The sequence below is a fragment of the Mastomys coucha genome, unplaced genomic scaffold, assembly GCF_008632895.1.
Source record: "Mastomys coucha isolate ucsf_1 unplaced genomic scaffold, UCSF_Mcou_1 pScaffold22, whole genome shotgun sequence".
In the NCBI taxonomy this organism is placed as follows: Eukaryota; Metazoa; Chordata; class Mammalia; order Rodentia; family Muridae; genus Mastomys; species Mastomys coucha.
Window position 1 is genome coordinate 262,186,023 of NW_022196905.1, and position 19,168 is coordinate 262,205,190.

At 49.1% G+C, this 19,168-nt stretch overlaps 1 protein-coding gene across 1 annotated transcript; it reads left to right on the forward strand.

Moving 5' to 3' along the window:
* Positions 1-3,962: 3,962 nt before the first annotated feature.
* On the forward strand, positions 3,963-13,767 carry Rhou (ras homolog family member U). Its single transcript, XM_031341755.1, has 3 exons — positions 3,963-4,378; positions 5,708-5,766; positions 10,822-13,767. The coding sequence occupies exons 1-3, from the start codon at positions 4,108-4,110 to the stop codon at positions 11,275-11,277; spliced, it is 786 nt and encodes a 261-aa protein (XP_031197615.1). The 5' UTR covers positions 3,963-4,107; the 3' UTR covers positions 11,278-13,767.
* Positions 13,768-19,168: the final 5,401 nt, after the last annotated feature.

Consider the following 19,168-nt stretch of genomic DNA (forward strand, 5'->3'; position numbering starts at 1 on the left):
TGACCAGTGAATTTTGGGGGCCTCTCTGTCTCCACCCCTCACACTGAGGTTGCAGGTGTCCACTGGCACATCTGGCTTGGGCTCTGGGATTTGAACTCATACTTCAGTGGTAAGCATTTGTTTCCCTGGGCCACGTCCCCAGCCCTATCCATTATCTTCTTGATTGAATACTGTAACATGTTTTTATAGATACTATACCCATTTCACTGTTTTGGATATTTAGTTTGTTTCACTGTTACATGTGAAGGCAGAAAAAAAAAATGCATTGATCACCAGTGACCTTCACAGATATAAGCAGGCTGGATCCCCCAGTCACCATATGGAAGGACGCTATGTTAGAGAGCTACCAAAAAATTAACTCCTAGATTTTCAGAAAATGCCCTTTTGAGTTCATACTGCATATCTTTCCTAATGGGTAAAAATGGAACAGATATTTTGTTTTAAAATATTATTCTTGCCGGTCAACATTAATGATTGATTTTTACACTTTGAACTTTATGATCCTAATGAGAGTTCTTAATTTATTAATTCTAATTATTAGCAAGAGGATGGAGGGTGGGTGAGATTAGGATGTCTGTAGGTAAGGAGCCAGTGCTCACAAACTGGGCCCTGTGTCAGAATTTTTCCCCATGATACTGGCAGTAGAGACTTTGGCCAAGATCCTACCAGATGCTCTGACGGCAGCTCATTCACAGGATATTTCCCATCTTCTCTCACAAAAAATGTTGACGGTTTCTTCTCATTTTTCTCCTCAGTATCTCTCAGTGGAAAAGGAGAGTAAGGACCGGTATTGGCTTGGTGCTAGAACATGGGGAGACACTGCCAGTGGGTGGGAACTAGCAGCCTGGGCAATCTAATTAGCTACAGGGCTGGCTGCACATGTACACATGTGCAGTTCAGTTTCATAGACAACATGAGGGACCTTTAGGGCCTTGAGGGATGTTCAGAGTTGGGCAAGAGGGCCCCATGGAGATAAGAATTTAAAAACTAAAATTCTGGGTCAGGCATGATAGTCCATGCCTTTAGCACCAAAGCTCAGGAGGCAGAGGCAGAGGGATCTCTGGTCCGAGGCCAGCCTGGTCTACAGAGTGAGTTCCAGGACAGCCAGGACTACACAGAGAAACCCTGTCTCAAAACAAAACAAAAGCAAATGAACAACACCACCAAAAAATAAATAAATAAGGAAAGAAAGAAACATATCAAAATGACTTACATAGTATAAAAGCTAACAAGTGCTGTAAACTTAAAAAAACAAAAACAAAAACAAAAAAGCCATAGTATTCTTATCAGATGCTTGGCACAACTTTATAGTGCTTACTCCTCTTCCTGAACTTTTTAGCTACTGTCCTTCTGACTCCTTCAAGTCTGAGATACATCTCTACCAGGATGAGTAATAAGAGATACACATGGAATCTGTGCTTTATGGGATGACTACAGGTTTGTTGCCTTACAAACACGGGGATTAAGACCAACACTTACAATTGCATCCCCTGCCTTCAGATATATTCCTGAAGCTAAGCAGTCAGAACTGAGCATGCTGGGCCCACCAGCAAGTGTTTGGTCTGTTATTGTTGTTTGTTTGTTTGTTTGTTTGGTTGGTTGGTTGGTTTTGGTTTTGTTTGGTAAAGCACTGCAGCAGTCGGACTCTGAGTTTCACTCATCTCAGGCTCGGCAGCTCTTTGCTCCTGGATCCGCCAATGCTGAGGGGAAGCAGAGCTGACAAGATTGGCACAGAGGGTGGCAGTTTCAGCCTTGGGCACTGCTCCCACACCTCTGTAGCTGTGTCTGCAGCTCTGAATGAGACACGAAGTATGTACTACACACCAGTCGGAGAGGCTCAGGTTCATAGCAGCATAGGCTCTTGGCTTCCGTTGACCCCAGTGGAAAGTGCTCCCATGCCTCCTCCCTTATCGCCCTTCTCCTGGCTCTATGTCCCATTAAACACAAACAACATGTCTCTCCAGCCTTATTTTTCTTGGCTTGCTTCCCAAAATATTCACAGCTACTTCAAGGCCACTCCATATGTTGGGAAGTTAGACATAAAATGGACAATGGCCCTAACCCACAATGATTAAAGAAGAAATAGTTTGCAACATCTACAGAAACATAGTATCATGTGCCCACTTCATCAGGTCTTAACAGTAACATCAAGCAAAGGCTTGCGCCAGACATGCATAGAAACCAATACTGTAGCAATGGTTTTGCAAAAAGAGTTATTGTAGTGTCATCAAGGAGACACAAAGGCTCAAACAAATCTATTTACTTGATCAGACAGAGCAGAGGAATTCAGGTGGCCCAAGGGCAAAAGAGGGCCGAATGGTCTTAACCTGGGAGTTCCCAGTCTTTTTGCTGCTCTGGTCTGTCTCACTGCAGAAGACAGTGTACCAGGTTTTTAGTCCATTTCCAAGATGGCCTGTTCCTGTTCTTCAGATTCTGTGTGGGAGACTTTTGAATTCCCAGGTTCTCCAAGTCATCTTTGGTCAGATCCTAGGGTTCCATACCCCAGACCAGAAAATAGTTTGCAGCTTTCAAGGCTGACAGTACTGAGGCCCTGAATGATGGTGCATTCTACCAGCCAGAATCCTGGATTGAAGAACTCACCTCTTGAGAGACCCACTTTTGTATTCCTGTGACCACACCATCTTTGAAAGTCTCACTTGCCAAATTGTATGCCTTTGAATACAGGGTGCCAGGTAGGATGCTGGCACTGTCATTTCCTTTATGGAACTCAACCTGTCACTTAGCATCTCTGTACCTCGGGTTGTCCTGGCTGTAAAATGGGTACAAGTAATACTAAGATTAAAGGAGTTAATTTTGGCAGAATGGTTACAACAGCATCTAGGACATAATACAGGCTGAGTATTTACTAGCTCTTGTCTTTTTTTTTTTTTAAAGATTTATTTATTTTATTTATATGAGTACACTTTAGCCGTCTTCAGACACCAGAAGAAGGCATCGGATCCCACTACAGATGGTTGTGAGAGCCACCATATAGTTGCTGGGATTCAAACTCAGGACCTTGGCAAGAGCAGCTAGTGTTCTTAACCACTGAGCCATCTCTCCAGCCCCCTAGCTCTTATCTTTACTACCAGCGAAATAATATTAATGTTAACAGCGCACAGCTCTTACACCAGAAGCACATCAGAAGCATTAGTGACCAGGCAGAGAAAGGGCAGCACAAGATGAACAGACCATTAGCTTTCCCGATAAATACGTAGGCAGCCAAAATTGCATTTAACTAAAGGCTGTAAGGAAATTTGCTGGACCATGAGTATGCACAAGGTCACAGCACGCCAGAGAGGGAGCGCTAACGAAGGGTGGTATCCTGTACCCAAATGAGAATCAATGATTTTACCAGAAAAATCATACATTGGTGTACAATCAAACTTAAGTCCTGCTCATCAAGAGGACAGGCTGCTAGGACAATAATCTCTCCTTCTGGGGGACTGCTAAAGCAGCCAGGGCCCACAGCACTCTACCCCTCCAAACCAAGTCATCTGGGTGGAGGAGCAAGGGCAGCTGGGGGAACAGGGAGAGAGGAAGAAGCAGGGTGAACGTGGTGAGAGGGAGACCGCGGAAAGGAGGAGGTTGTGGAGAAGAAAGAGAACAGGCGACCTGAGGAGGGAGAAGGAGCAGAGGGAGGAGAAAGAGCCAGGAGGGAATGAGGAACAGAGGGATGAGGAGGAGGGGGCAGGGCAGAGGGCCCTGGAGAACAAGGAGAGGAAAGGAAGCTTGGGAAGGAGCCGGGAGAGGGGTCGCGGGGTGGCGGGGGTGGGGTGGGGTGGGGGGATGAGAAGCCCACAGCAGGGGCCAGGGGTAGCTCAGGGTCCGCGTGGGTTGGCGTGGTGGAGCCAGCTCGGCCAGCCGTACGGTTTCGAGGCGCCGGCGTAGTTCACCAGCGCGGCACGCAGACGGGGGCGCTGTGGTCTAGGAGAGAAGAAGGCGCCGCCGGACCCGCCTCTTTCCCCGCCCGCCGGTGTCGCTGGGAAGCCCGGCGGAGCAGGCTCGGCCACATCGCGGCCGCGCGGGCACAGTCGCCCAGCCGAGTGCGGACTGCGCTCCGCCTTTGTCCGCCGGTGGCAGCTGGTCTCGCGGCCGCCGCCCGCGATGGCCCCGCAGCAAGGCCGGTCGGCGCTGCCCGTCCGCTGCGAGCCGCCGGCGGCGCCGCCGGTACCGCCTCGCCGGGAGCGCGGGGGGCGCGGGGCGCGCGGGCCCGGGGTGTCCGGGGGTCGGGGGCGCGCGGGCGGCGCCGAGGGACGCGGCGTCAAGTGCGTGCTGGTCGGCGACGGCGCGGTGGGCAAGACCAGCCTGGTGGTCAGCTACACCACCAACGGCTATCCCACCGAGTACATCCCCACGGCCTTCGACAACTTCTCGGGTGAGCGCCGGGCGGGGCGCGGCCTCGGGCTGGGAGGCGCGGGGCGGCACGGGGCGGCGCGGGGCGGCGCGGGTCTCCGGGCAGCGGCTCGGCGGGGCGGCGGCCGGGTGTCCGACCGATCGGGCTCCGGGACTCCGGAGCGAGCTGCAGCTCAGGTGCCCTTCCCACCTGCGCTCTCCGGGGCGGCTCAGTTCCAGCGGATCTCCGCCTGGAGCAACTGGGATTGCTCCGGTGTGTGAGCCGGGCCAGGAGCCCCGGGGAGGAGAGCTGGGGCTTGCGAGAACGTTCCTTTCTTCTGAGCCCAGCGCCTGCCTGGCCTGCGCCCCGCCTGCGCTGTCTCGGTTTCTGACGGTTGGCCCAGTCCTTCCAGCTTGTCGTTTCCTTACAGAAGTTCTCAAGGGTGGGTGGGCTCAGTGTATCATACAAAGATAACAAAAGTAAAGCAATCGTTTCTCTTGATTTTTAAAAAGTCTTTTTTTTTTTTTTGGAATTTTAAAAAATAGTTACGAAAAATATCGAATTAATCTAATGTGAAAAATCTTCCTCCTAAAAAATTTACTTCTGACTTCCAGTCTCCGTGGCCAGTCTCTGATTGCCTCTCTTTCAGAGACCTTATGGATAAAACAGAAGTGCATAGTATCCCCTCCACCGCTCACTAGCATAAACATTTATAAACAACCAGAGAGGCTATCAGAAGGAGACAAATTGCCTAATTTAAGCTGAAACCTCCGTGTCTTTACTGGATGGGGGCCCTTGCTCTCACCCCATCTCTGGGCCCAGGTGAAAAACCTGTGTGGCTTCTCTCTGCCAGCTTTTCTTTTTAATCCTCTTTTTGAAATGACAGAAGTGCCCATTTCCACGAACGGGGTGATAGGCTGCCTGTGTTTGCACTAGTTCTCAACTCAAAACTGCTGGAGTTTTATGATCAACCCTGAAGCTGGGAGATCTTTTCCCAAGAGAAAACAGGATTATCTATGAGGTTGTCCACTGATTTAAAAGAACAGAGTTGGTTCCCACCTAATCCCCCCCGCCCCATGTTGTTTCTAGACCCTTTGAAACAAGGGTGACAGGAAAATTAATCTTCCAGGCTTGAAAGGAAAACATTAGCCTTCCGGGGCACCTTCCAGAGGTCAGGGCTTTGCTGCCTCCTGCTCTGTGGTGAAGGGAGCCCCCCACCTTGGGACATTTGTACACTTCCATGGGTTTCTGGGCTTAGCCAAGTCCTTACTTAGTTCACTAAGAGAAGCCTGAGCAGGAACTGCCAATCTGCTGAGAGGGTAAAAGATGTCCTGATAATCATCTTGCTCTTTTTTTCTTTCCCCCCTCAAGCTGTGGTGTCAGTAGATGGGCGGCCTGTGAGACTCCAGCTCTGTGACACTGCGGGACAGGTCGGTATCAAGTTACACAGCTCAGCACTGGGAAAGGCAACAGACTTTTAAAGGTTTCCAAACAACCTTTGCAGTTTCCAAATGATTCCCTTAGTAACTGGCTCATTGTGAAACCCGGTGAAGCAGGCCCACCACAGTGGGAGGAGGAAGAAGAGGAGGAGGAGGAGGAGGAGGAGGAGGAGGAAGAGGAGGAGGAGGAGGAGGAGAAGGAAGAGGAGGAGGAGGAGGAGGAGGAGGCCCAGAAGGACACTGGGCCAGTGAGACAGGGTCTGCCTGTTCTGGGAAGGAGCTGCAGGAGGCAGTGGCGGGAACTGTCCTTTATCTTAGGACTTTCGGGTACCTCTCACAGCCTAGCTTAAGCTAAAAAAGCAAAACCACAGTAATGGTTTGTAACCGTTTCTCAGAGGAAGCCCCTCATATCTTATAATTCATTGATTCAAGGCTAATGAACCTGAAACTTGAACGCTTGTCCAAGGGGGAAAAAAAGCAGTAGCTTATGTCAACACCTGTCTTTCCAGTTCTAGAGCAGTGGTCAGAGCCACCGTAAATTGAGCAGTGAAAGACAGGGCTACTCTGGTCATTCTTGTCTCAGGGCAAAACACTAGAAAAGGAAGCCAGGCAGGAGGTGTAGGTGTAGGATCCCCTTAGTGCCTTCCAGAAGGGTTTTGGGTCTGATTGAAGCTGCCCTAGAAGCTGTTCTAGCCACTGAGGTCCTAAGTACTCAGGTGCCCAGGTGACATCGAACTCGTCTCTCCTGATGTCTGGTTCTATGCAGACAGGGTGCAATGGGGATACGTAATTCCTTTACTTACTGTTAGGTAACTCATTACTGTAAGACAGCAAACTTGGGACTCGGGACTGGCTTATTCCTGAGACTCGAGGAGACAGAGGACAAGGCTGTCTTAATGGACTGTCAGTCTAGTGATAAATGTAGCAACGGAGTTGCCATCCTGCTGGGAAAGCTGTTCGGCACCTTTGCTATGAGTGGGAGAAGCCAAACACCATCAGTATGTCACTGTGTGGGAAGGAAACATCAAAATCCAGACATACTTGTTCGTGCTTGTGATTCTGGCTCTCAGGAAGCTGCACCGGAAGGCTTGCCACAAGTTAAAAGGCAACCTGGGCCGAGTTCAAGGACAGTCTAGGCATAAGACACAGTCTTGCAGAAATGCCAGGCATGGTGGTGCACACCGTAATCTCCGCACTTGGGAGAGAAGGACAGGAGGATCAGAAGCTCAAAGATCATTGACTCTATGGGGCATTTGAGACCAGCATGCCAACGAAGGAAAACATCAAAGAAAGTCTTGGGTCTTTCTCTTTTTGCATGATGTCCTCTGGGTTGTTTAATATAGATGGAAGAGGCTGGGCTTTCCCACCTGTAGAACATGGACAGAAATATGTAGTTGCTATAGCACCCTGAGGAACAGAGAGAAGGCAGGAAACTCAAAGAACCCCAAGGCATAGACTTCATGGGCCCCAGTAAGGAATTGCTAGGATGTTGGCTCAGGAATCACTCTACCGCCCTTTAGATGTCTCTGCCTGCCACCTTGGCTTCTGAGGAAGTGCACTTTCCTTGGAAGATGAGTCCTGAGTTGCAGTCTGACACACCACAAGGTTCCATGTGGTTTGGTTCATGAACTAGAGCGTGTGAGCCATCAGCCAGGAGACAGCTGTGGGCTTGCCTGCTGCAGACCTGGGGACAATAGACCAGTTCTGAGCTCCAGGAAAACAGCACAGTGCAGAGAAAAGCCTTGGCCATGGGTTTTTGAGAGGTGATGGCTACATTAAAAAACCAACTCAGCATTTCTAAAAGGGAGTTCGATATTGCTTTCATATTATCTCCAAGAAACCGGGGGATGAGCTGAGAGTTGTGGCTCAGGCCTGTAATCTCAATATTTGAGACACAGGTCCAAGAAGATCACAGGGTCAGGTCTGCCTGGGCTACAGTGAGTTCAAGGCTAGCCTGGGCCTCGCTCTACAGTGAGATCCTGTCTAAAAGAAATATCAAATGAGCTGGGCGGTGGTGGCGCACACCTTTAATTCCAGCACTTGGGAGGCAGAGGCAGGCAGATTTCTGAATTCGAGGCCAGCCTGGTCTACAGAGTGAGTTCCAGGACAGGCAGGACTACATGGAGAAACCGTGTCTCGAAAAACCAAAAAAAAAAAAAAAATCAAATGGATCAGTAGATTGCAGTTACTTATATATATATTTATATATCATTATATATATTTATATATCATTTATTTAGGTTAGGATTAAAGGCGTGTGCCACCACTGCCCAGCATGACACTTTCATGTTGACAAAGGAGCACTTTCCTTCTGTGGTCAGGAGAAGGAAGGAGAATTCAGGTTAGCCAGGTCATGGGGTGTGAGCATGGATGGGTATCCCTGCTGTTATATGATCCAGAACCCCAGCGGTAGCTCTGCTGAGACAAACATACCCAGAATTCACTTCTGCTGCCTTTGAGTTTCCCCATCAGGGCGGTGAGCATTTAACTTTGGACTTGTGGTCTCATGTGCAAACAGAGCAGAGATGGATAGGAGCTGTAGGAGCCATAGCTGGCCTGGGAGCAGATGGTGTTGCTGAAGGAAGGGCGGTTTCTTCATTCTCCAGGAGCCAAAAGTTCATCTCGTGCCAATCCATGAGGTTTCTGGTCCGCACTGCACAGGCGGCTATCTCTGCCTCACCTGTCCGGCTCCTTAGTCAGAGCCTGGTCAGGTCTGTGTTCCTTGCTCAAGGCTCAGTCAAGGAGAGGTGACTCATGGAATAGTCCCCTGAGCTGGCCCAATTGCCTGGTTAAGCTTCTACATTTGTTCTTTCAGCACAGGGTTGGCAATAAGAACCTGAATCATTCTTTCTCAGCTTTCACATATTGGGAACTCATTGGGGGCAGAGACTCCCAGAGCTGCTGGGTTCTATCCCGTGAGCTCTGTAACTCTCTAAGTACACTGTAGCTGTCTTCAGACACACCAGAAGAGGGCGTCAGATCTCATTGTGGATGGTTGTGAGCCACCATGTGGTTGCGGGGATTTGAATTCAGGACCTTTGTCTTAACCGCTGAGCCATCTCTCCAGCCCAGAGCTCTGTAACCTTCAACTCATGTTGCCAATGGGGTTATTGACCCACAGTGGGAGCAAATCCTCAAAGAAGGGCTGATTAGCAAATAAGACTGATGTGGGTTCCTTTAAGCCAAAAAAGCAGCCTGTGCTGGCTGGGTTTTGTGTCACCTTGATACAGACTGGAGTCATTTGGGAAGAGGAAACCTCAATTGAGAAAATGCTCTGTAGTGCTTCGAATGAGAATGGCCCCCATATGCGCATTTGTTTGAATACTTGGTCCCCACTGCTGGAACTGTTTGGGAAGGATTAGAAGGTGTGGCTTGCTAGAGGAGGTGTGTCATGGGGGGCCATTTGGAGGTTTCAAAAGACTGGTGTCATTGTGAGTGTGCCCTCTCTGCCTCCTTATGGATCAAGATGTGAGCCCTCAGCTGTTCCTACACTGTGCCTTTGCTCTGACATCATGGACTCAAGCTAGTCCTCTGAAACCATAAGGCCAATTAAAAGTTTTTTGTTTTCTTTAAATAGTTGCCTTGGCCATTGTGTTTTGTTACAGCCATAGAGACATAACTAATACACATCCCTGACAGATTGGCCTGTGGCAAGCTTGTGGTTCATTTTCTTATTAGTGATTGATGTGGAAGGGCCTAGATCCCTGTGGGAGGTCCCACGCCTGGGCTGATATAAGAAAACAAGATATAAGCAAGCCAGTCAGCAGCACCCGTCCATGGCCTCTGCCTCAGTTCCTGCCACCATTTCCTGCCAGACTTCCCTGGATGGTGGGCTGTAGGATGGAAAATCAAATAAACTCTTTTCTCCCTGTATTGTTTCTGGTCATGGTGTTTATCAGAGCAATAGAAACCCCAACTAAGGCAGCCATAGTTAAAGAATGCTGTGCCTGTAGATAGGCCTGTAGGTAATCAGTGCCTGCCAACTGAGTAATGGAAAACATTGAACACATTTGATGTTTTCCTGTCTTGGGAAGTCATTGGCGTTGGATGCTGGAGGATTTCAGTGCGCACACAGACACATTTCAGATTGGGGTGAGCCATTGGGAAGGCTTTTCTCAGATAAGGCTGAGCTGGGGTTTCCTGTGAGCTGGAAATGGTGCCTCGGGGGTCTATAAGATGCTTGACAGGAGGAGCTGTTGACACAGATCCTGGCTCGTGCCTGTTGTCTGTGGAGTTGGGAGAGTCTGTTGGTAGACTGCAGGACATCTGTGCTCACTCACCTGCTCCAGGTCTCTGTACTACAGGACAGTTGTGCATATTCTGCAGTTATGTTGTCTGTCTGAAACACGGCGTGGAAGCTTAGCCATTTGCAGAGCAGAAAGAAGGAAGAAAAGTAAGAGGAAGGGAAAAAGGGAAAACACAGCCAGGACAAGAATGGACTAACGGTTGTCTGGGTGGCAGCGAGGAAGGGTACCAGGTCTTCAAACAGCTACTGCTAGTGGTCTACACAGATCCCTGATCTCACTTCGAAGTCATTCTTGTTTCTGAGGAGCGTGGTTCTCTGCTGTGCGCTGGGGCTGGTGGGAGGCACCAGCATCCTTTAAAGTTGTGGTCAGGCAGAGCAGGGCTGGACCTCAGAAGGGAGTTCTGTTAATAGAACAGAGTTTAAGGAAGTCAAGTCTTGGGTATCAACATGGATGAGTACTGACTTTAAGAATAGTCAAGTTCCAAGAGTTAAAAAAGAGAGTTGGGGTCGCTGTGAGCTGAAGGCCAGAAAAAGCAAGGTCTCATCTGCCTTGAGTGCCTTCTATAGCATATGGCATGGTAGTCATAGTCACCAAGAGCATATGTGGAGTGTTAAGGCTGTGCTGTCCCTCAGAGCTTATAGAAGCTGCACCTGTGTCCCAAGGGCAGGCAGCAGGGCAGGTCTGAGACACTGGCTCCTCTTTATAAAAACATAGGTCTTCTGTGACTATCTGGTCCCTAAAGGTCACTTCCTAAGGTGGAAAGAGCTCACAAGGGTAATGGCTTTGTGCTTGGTTTCAGGACGAGTTTGACAAGCTGAGGCCCCTCTGCTACACCAACACAGATATCTTCCTGCTGTGCTTCAGCGTGGTGAGCCCCACATCCTTCCAGAATGTGGGCGAGAAGTGGGTTCCAGAGATTCGACGTCACTGCCCTAAGGCCCCCATCATCCTGGTTGGGACACAGTCGGATCTCAGAGAAGACGTCAAAGTGCTCATCGAACTGGACAAGTGCAAAGAGAAGCCAGTGCCCGAAGAGGCGGCGAAGCTGTGCGCAGAGGAAGTCAAAGCTGTCTCCTACATCGAGTGCTCAGCCTTGACTCAGAAAAACCTCAAAGAGGTTTTCGACGCTGCCATTGTTGCTGGTATCCAGCACTCAGACTCCCAGCTACAGCCAAAGAAGTCTAAAAGCAGGACCCCGGATAAGGTGCGGGACTTGTCCAAGTCTTGGTGGAGGAAGTATTGCTGCCTGGCCTGACTTTCGCAAACAGCTGGTGTTTAAGCTGCAACAACTCTTTATGACGTGGCTGTGGTCATAGGATGAGCCCTCAAAGCATCCCCTTCCGCCCTTAACTTCCTGTGTGTGAGCTTAGGGCTGAGATTCATATGCAAAATATGTTTAAAAATTTTTGAAAGTTAAATTTTTTTTCCCATAAGTCTGGAAATTTAGAGCTGTAGACCTCTGGATTAATTTATATGTCATATGAAAAGGGCTCTTCAAAGCTAGGTGTCAGCAGGAAGCTCTGCTGCATTGTACAGGACAAAGGAGAATAGGACCTTCTCCTGATTAAGGGCTACTGAGTGCTCAGTGCAGGACACGTGTGCACCAGACTTGGTGAGAATAAGCGTGAGCTTTGAAACCACACAAACCATCCCTGGTTTTGTAAGAGCAAAAATCTGAAAACAGTGAGAGCCTTCTGCTTACGAAACCTCGTGCCCATCCCTTCTGTTTACTCAGAGTCCCTTAGGATTTTAAAAACAACCAAAACATCCCACAGCCTACTGGCATTGTATTGACAGAACAGTACACTTGCTTGTTACGGTTTTTCTTTCTTTCTTTTTTTTTTTTTTAAATCACATGACCAGTTATGTTGTTATGAAAATGGTGGAGATGCCTCTTGGGAGGCAAGTGCTGGGTGCACACCTGACATTTTCTTCACGGAACGACTCATGAGAGATCAGAGAGTGCTCCTTGCTTTCAGGACTGGCTTATGGATGGGCATCTGTGTCCTGCTGTTGAAAGCAGGGGGTTGGGGAGGTGCTTGTCTGAGGCCTTTAAGCTGCTGTGCTCACATTGTCCCATGTGCAAGGAATCAGGCCACCTTGAGAGGCCATAGTCGATGGTTGTAGGACACACACACACTTTTTTCTTAAGTCCATGGAAATGTCTGTCTGTACACACACACACACACACACACCACACACTGGCTGGTTTCCTGATGAAACCCTGAGACCCACAAGCATGGCTGCAGGTATCAGGGTACCACGCCTTCCTCTTCTTTGAACAGACATCATTTTGTAGGATCTTAATTTATACATTTTTTTCAGGTCATCTTAAAATGTGGGATGAAGATGCTTTGAACCCCAGTGCCTTCAGGGTCCTGTGACTAGGGGGGCACTGTTTTGGGAGGCAGGTATGTGCGAGGCCTTACCCACCAGCGGCTTCTCACTGTGGGTCTTGCTTGTGGCACTTGTCCTTTAAGGCGAGAGTCTTATGACCGACTGTTCTGAGACAGCCCTGGGTCAGGAAAGCTCTTTCACAGGGGTGTAGGTACTTCCGAGACACCATAGGAACCAGACAGTGAATCACAGCTATCAGTTTGCTGTGGGCAAGGAACCTCTTTTTGGCCACCTGGTAACAAAATTCTCTGTCTGTGAATTTTTTTTCTTACTATTTAAAAAAAAAAATCAATCTTATGTTTTTCTATAGAAAAAAAAAAAGCAAAAGAACAGGCTGTATTTCAGGTCAAAGACTTCTTCCTGCTGGTAAATAGGACTGACTTACATCATTAAAAGGCTAATTGCTGAACCACTAGAGTATATGAACTGTTTGTGAATGATATTAGCCATATTCTCCTGAGGTGTTTCCTTGTGGCCCGAGTGGTAACATTGTTTCACTTATGGAAATGTTTGTAACTGACTTAGTGACTGAGTTTATCCTATTGTGCATGGCTGTCTGGAAAGCCAGCCTGCAAGTGGGGCTTTGCCTGCCCTGTGTACAGAGGGTTGGTGGGGAAGAGTGAGTTATTTAATTTTAAATGTTATAATAAAGCCAGTGTAGTTGAGACCAAGGAAATGAGCATTGAGAACACAAACTTGAAGTCTAGTGCCAGGGCTGTTGGACCTCACACCCTGCCTCTGGGCCACCAGGAAGTGACGGAAAGGACGCTGTGTGAGTTCTGGACACTTCTGGGGTGCATACCCCTGGACTGTTTTTGTCACAAATCTAGTGGGTTGATGCTGACCTGCAAGTTTTCAATGTTCCTGCATCCTATGGAGTCATACTTGAGGTTTCCCTGCATTTTTACTTTTTGAAAATAGAGGTTTGGGCTGAGAAATCTAAAAGCATGTGCCTGGGTGGGATGTCAAGTTGGTTCTCTTCAAAGCTGAGAAGTGGCTGGAATGTTCAGCTTGGTGTCTGGGGAGGATCCTGTGAGCTGTGTGGAGAGGTGCCTCTTCAGCCTGACTCAGTGTAGGCCGACTTCCCTGGAAAAACACACTGTGGCAGGCTCGTCCCCTCAAGCATGTGTGCAAGCAAACTTTCTGATAACTTCATTTTTTGCTCGACAGACATGTGAGCAGCTACCCAGAAGTCTCAAGCCAAAAGGGGAGCCTCGCTCGCTCCTCTGCAGGTGCCTTACCAACGCGTGCTCTTCTCTTTTCCCGTGTCAAAGATGTTGGACAGGATCTTGTACTTGAAAAAATGCTATGAATGAGTTGCTATGAAATAAATTCTGACCTGTGGACAGAGCTGCTCTTGCTTATTCTACCAAAAGGATAGAAGCTCACATGTGCATTGGCCTGCACAGGTTAGGAAGCTTCCTTGTGTTCAGGGAGAGTGTCTAGTATCACATTTACTCAGTTACTAGCCCTTGTGGGCTCTGGGCTTGGTCTGATGGTTGGGACCCTCTGCATTTTTTTGAGATAGGGATTCTCTGTATAATCTTCCTAACTGTCTTGGAACTTGCTTTGTAGACCAGGCCGGCCTCGAACTCACAGAGATCCGACTGCATCTGCCTCCCAAGTGCTGGGATTAAAGGCATTTGCCACCACACTCGGCTTCCCTTTGCATATTTTGGGAAGGCCAGGTTGTAGAGTCCAGTATTCTAGAGGTGTACAGTGAGACCTATAGTGTTGAGGGAGACCTGAAGGCCTGAGAGTTTCATATGTGAACACTTGGTCTTTCTTTCTACAGATGAGTCCTTGGGGGATTCAAGCGGTGGGGATCTATCACCCCCAGGAAGGGAAACAGAAGCTAAGACCCTGTCACCCTGCAGCAGTGCAGCTGAAGCCCTAGGTGCCTGTGACCCAGGGTGCCAAGAACACTGTGTGCCTTCTGATTCTGCAAGTTAATCTCTCTTAATGAGGGTGTAGCTCTAGGGGTGTGACTTTAGAGAAGTGACCACCCTGAGTGGACAGATGACGTCATCCTGCTTGGGACATGGTTACCCAGCATAAACAACTTGAAGGATTTCTCTTGGATTGTAGCTTCAGAGGTCACAACCCCTTGTTAGCTGACCCAATCCTCTTGGGCCTGATGTGAGGCAGAATGTTGAGGTGGAGAACCCTGGAGCAAAAGCCACTCACCTTGTGGTACCCAGGAAGCAGAGAGGGACTGTATGTGTCAATAGCTACCTTATTCCGTTCGTTATATCCCGGGCCCACAATCTGCCCCCAACCCTGCTCCCCCCTCATGACCCCTTGCCTATGAATTTGTGAGGCCCATATTCAGGGTGGGCCTTTCCTTTAATTACTACCCCCCGCCGAAACACAGAAAGTATCATTCACTAATTTTGGCACCAAAGGGGAAATTATGATTAAATGCCATTAGGCTACAAAGATGGCTCAGTTGTTAAGAGCATCTTGCTCTTCCACAGGCCCTGAGTTGGGCTCCCAGCACCCATGTCAGATGACTTACACACCTGCAACTCCAGCTACAGGGGCAAGCACCTACACTTATGTGTGCATACCATATACAGATGCACATACGTACATCTAATTAAAAAATAAAGTCTTTTAAAAAATATATTAGCTATTATAGCTATCTGGTAGCAGTTAACACATTGCCTATGGTGTGGAAACCAGGCTGCAGCTTTTGCGAGTGCCAGCTGGACGTTCCACCGTGACGGTTGGCAGGCTGGGCAGAGATCAGTCAAACTACCTCCCATTCCACCTGTGGCCAGAGAGTCACTGGTAGGCTCCATTCACGGTCTTCTGCATCAGCCTCAGAGTGGCAGTCTATAGCCCAGAGGGACTTGGATCCCTTACTTGCCTCCTGGAACATACTGATGGTGTATCCATCCCTGGGATAGATGTCAGGTCAGCATCCCCAGATTTGTGACCTGAAAAAAGGTTGGACAATGAGAAGCATCTGGAGAGCACTTTCTATGGTCTCTGTTTCCAATTCCTGCCCTGACTTCCCTCAGTGGCACCTATGGAACAGGCTACCCCTCAGGAAAGCTGCCAGTCATCTGGCAGAAACTAGAGGTGCCCAGTCTGAATTCTGGGCCTCAGAGCAGTGTGGGAGTCATTTAGCAGCCACTGCATGGAGTCACGGCCTGTGCTCAGCCCTTGACTGAGCCATCTATCTCTTCACCCCTGTTATATAAGAGGCTGCAGCTCAGGTTGAGCATAGTCTCACATTCCCATGATCCTCTGACCTCAGCTTTCTATTGTCTGGGAACAGTGTGCAGCCCAGACAAGAAGGCCTAATCTGCATATGAGGGATACATGTGACTTGCCTGTCAGTTTGTCTCTAAGAAGAGGGGCAGGCCTTGAAGTCCACATCTGACCAGTTGTCTGTGATGTCACGCGGTACTTTAAACTTCACTCTTTGTAGGAGTTCCCTGTTGCTGCTGTAACAAACACATTGCAAACTCAGGCACTGAAACAGCAGAGGTTTGCTACTTTACTGTTCCAGAGGCTAGTAATGTGATAGAACCTCACTGGGAGAGAAAACAGAGCTCAAGGGTGTTGAGCCAGTAAGCCTAGGGAACCTGTTTCTTTTTGTAGCTTCTGCATCCCATGGCTCACAGCTTATGGTTTTGTTTTGTTTTGTTTTGTTTTCACCTTTGAAGCCAGTGATGGGCAGCTGTCTCAGTTAGGGTTTTATTGGTGTGAACAGACCATGACCACAGCAACTCCTGTGAAGGAAATCATTTAATTGGGGCTAGCTTATGGTTTTAGTTCATTATCATCATGGTGGGAAGCATGGCAGCATGATGGCAGACATGGTGCTGGAGGAGCTGAGGACTCTGTATCTTGATCCACAGGCAGGAAACTAACTGAGAGGCACATTGGGCATAGCTTGAACATCTGAAACCTCAAAGGCTGCCCCTACAGTAACTTACTTCCTCCAACAAGGCCACACCTACTTCAACAAGGCCACACTCTCTAACAAGGCCATGCCTCCTAACAGTGCCACTCCCTATGGCCCAAGCATTCAAACACAGGAGTCTGTGAGGGCCAAACCTGTTCAAACCACCCCACCATCCATACCATTTTTGTGTGGAAGCACACAGCACTGACGTCTCTGTTGCACTCTTTGCTGCCCAGGACTCTTCTCATCAAGGCCCTGGACCCACTGGAGGTCATTCTGGGTGCTTATCACCCAATGGTCAGCTGACAGCAGCTTCTATTCCATATGCGTCATGTTCCCTTTGGCCATGAGGCCTGTATGGCCACAGGATCTAGTTTCAGAGGTAGACATTTGGGAGCCTCTCTTCTGCCCCCACCCCCACCCCCACAGACCTCTCTGCCCACATAACTCCACAGAGGGTCCACTGGATGCTTGTACTGTTCAGAAGCACTTGGACAGCACCTGGTGCTGGCTTCTCACTCTTTGGGTTTCTTCCCACGAATTATGTGTGAGGGGAAATTGTACACCATACCACCCCTACTCAGCAACTTGACAAGCACACTGAAAGTAAAACTAAAAAGTAAAACTGAAAAGTAGTAAAGGATAGTGCTGCGTGCGTGCGTGCGTGCGTGCGTGCGTGCGTGTGTGTGTGTGTGTGTGTGTGTGTGTGTGTGTGTGTGAGAGAGAGAGAGAGAGACAGACAGACAGACAGACAGACAGACAGACAGAGACAGACAGAGACAGAGAGACACACAGAGAGACAGAGACAGAAAGGAGAAGGAGATTATTAATCTCCTGACATTGGTAGTGGGTTGACAGAAAGAGCAAGCCTGACCCCTGCTTGCATCCCTCTGGCTTCCTGCCTTGCTATGCAATATTCCTTTTGCATAAGCTGCAGCAGCAGCAATGTTCTATCGGTCAGTAAAGTAGGCAGGATGCCCTCTTTCAAGCCAAGCAGCAGCTAATGATAGATACCTGGACCCCTGGAGCTGTTGGGGGGAGGGGATGAACCTCTTTCTTTAACAAGTTACCAGACCTCCCCCCCCCACCCCACCCCCCACCCCCAGCTGTTAGCAAAATGAATGTTTCTTTCTCAACCTACCAGGCTCCTGTCCCTCCTCCTCCCCTCCTCCCCCTCCCTCTCCTCCCCTCCTTCCCCTCTACCCCCAGAGCTGTTAGCGAAAGGAACCTCTTTCTTTTTACAAGTGACCAGCCTCAGTTATTTTGTTTGTTTGTTTTTGGGGTCAGCCAGGTTGGGCTGTCTTCCAACAGAAAGGCCCAAAACCTTTGACAGTTGGTGTGACTGGTGTTCAGGCCACCAGACTGTCTCCGCAGTCCCGGAGGACTCCTAATGAGCTGCTGCTCTCTGGTTCATGTTGCAATCCCGAAGAAGTCAGTTTCAATACCAGCGAAGGAACATCTCAGCAACAGGGTAGATGATCTTGCCAGTGAGTGAGGGCAAACAGGCAAAAAGCAAAAGTGGCCTTCTCTGCAACCTTTTAAGTGGACTGCCGCCAGACGGCATGGCCTAGTTTTAGAGTGCATCGATCGTCCCACTTCAAATGATCCAAGCAAGAAAGTCCCTCACAGGCACACCCAGCTGATTTTAGTTGATTCCAGATGTAATCAGGGGAACACGTGAACAAGATGAGCCATCAGAGCAGGGAAAGCTGCACTGTAAGTACCCATACCCAGGCATCTTCTTTGGTTCTAGGAAACGTTGATGATATAGTGTATGCATTAGGGTTAGCACCTTGTGCAGAAAGCAAAAGCAAGGAAAAATCAGGACTGGGTTATCTTAGAGACCCTTTAGGGCTGGGCGGCAGCAGCCATGGGGCTCGAGGAGCCAGGGCCCTGTCCACGGACTCTGCATTTGGGTCTTGATTCCTGGAGAAGACACCTCGGCTCATGGCCATTCCCTTTTCTTTCTTTTTAGATCTATTTTATTTTATATGGATGAATGTTTTTGCCTACATGTATGTACATGCACCCACGTGCATTCCTGGTGCCTGTGGAGTCCAGAGGAGAGCATAGAAACCGGAGTTACAGATGGTTGTGAGCCACTCTTTGGCTGCCGGGAACTGAAGTCAGGTCCTCTGCAAGAGCAGCACGTGTTCTTAACTGCTCAGCCTTCTCTCCCGTGCAGGCAATTCCCTTTCTGTCTTCCTGAAGAGACCTCCAGAGGCAGCTCCTTGTTGAGCCTCCTCCTATGAAGAATGTTCTGGAACATCTGTACATATGGCTGAGCCCCTCCGCCCCCCAGGGCACTGTTTGCACCTGATGGGTGCCAATCATGTGGCCCAAACAGTGACTAACACCTGACATTTTACTGGACTCCGCTTTCTCATTTCTAGCATTGTGAGAAGATTTAGTCCCACGCTGCTTCTGTGTAGACTTTTTGTGTCCCAAACAGGCAGCTCGCATAAGGCTCCATCTGGAGGCCTAGTTTCCCCTGGGGACCATCAGGGGAGACCAACCTTGACAAAGTGCCCAGGGCAAGATGGAGCTGGTTTTGCTGGCAGCTGTGGAGACCTTGCTCCCTACCCAACCTTGCAAGTTTTGTGACCTGTTAGAATGTAGTTGGGGTTGGTTCGTTAGAGCTGGGTAAATATTCATGACGCAGAATATCGTGGCTGCTGCCTGGAACAGCAGCTCAGCGCCCACTGGTCACAGGGAGACAGACCCAGGGAATGGGGATGTTTTGTGGCAGGCGGGGTTGCCAGCAGTTGCTCAGCTCTCTTCCTAGCAATCCACTGAGCAGCAGAAGTGTCTGCATGGATCTGTCAAATTG

Coding starts and splice junctions, on each gene's coding strand:
- Rhou (XM_031341755.1), top strand. CDS start 4,108: ATGGCCCCGCAGCAAGGCCGGTCGGCGCTGCCCGTCCGCTGCGAGCCG. Junction 4,379..5,707: donor GGCCTTCGACAACTTCTCGG/GTGAGCGCCGGG, acceptor TCCCCCCTCAAG/CTGTGGTGTCAGTAGATGGG. Junction 5,767..10,821: donor TCTGTGACACTGCGGGACAG/GTCGGTATCAAG, acceptor GCTTGGTTTCAG/GACGAGTTTGACAAGCTGAG.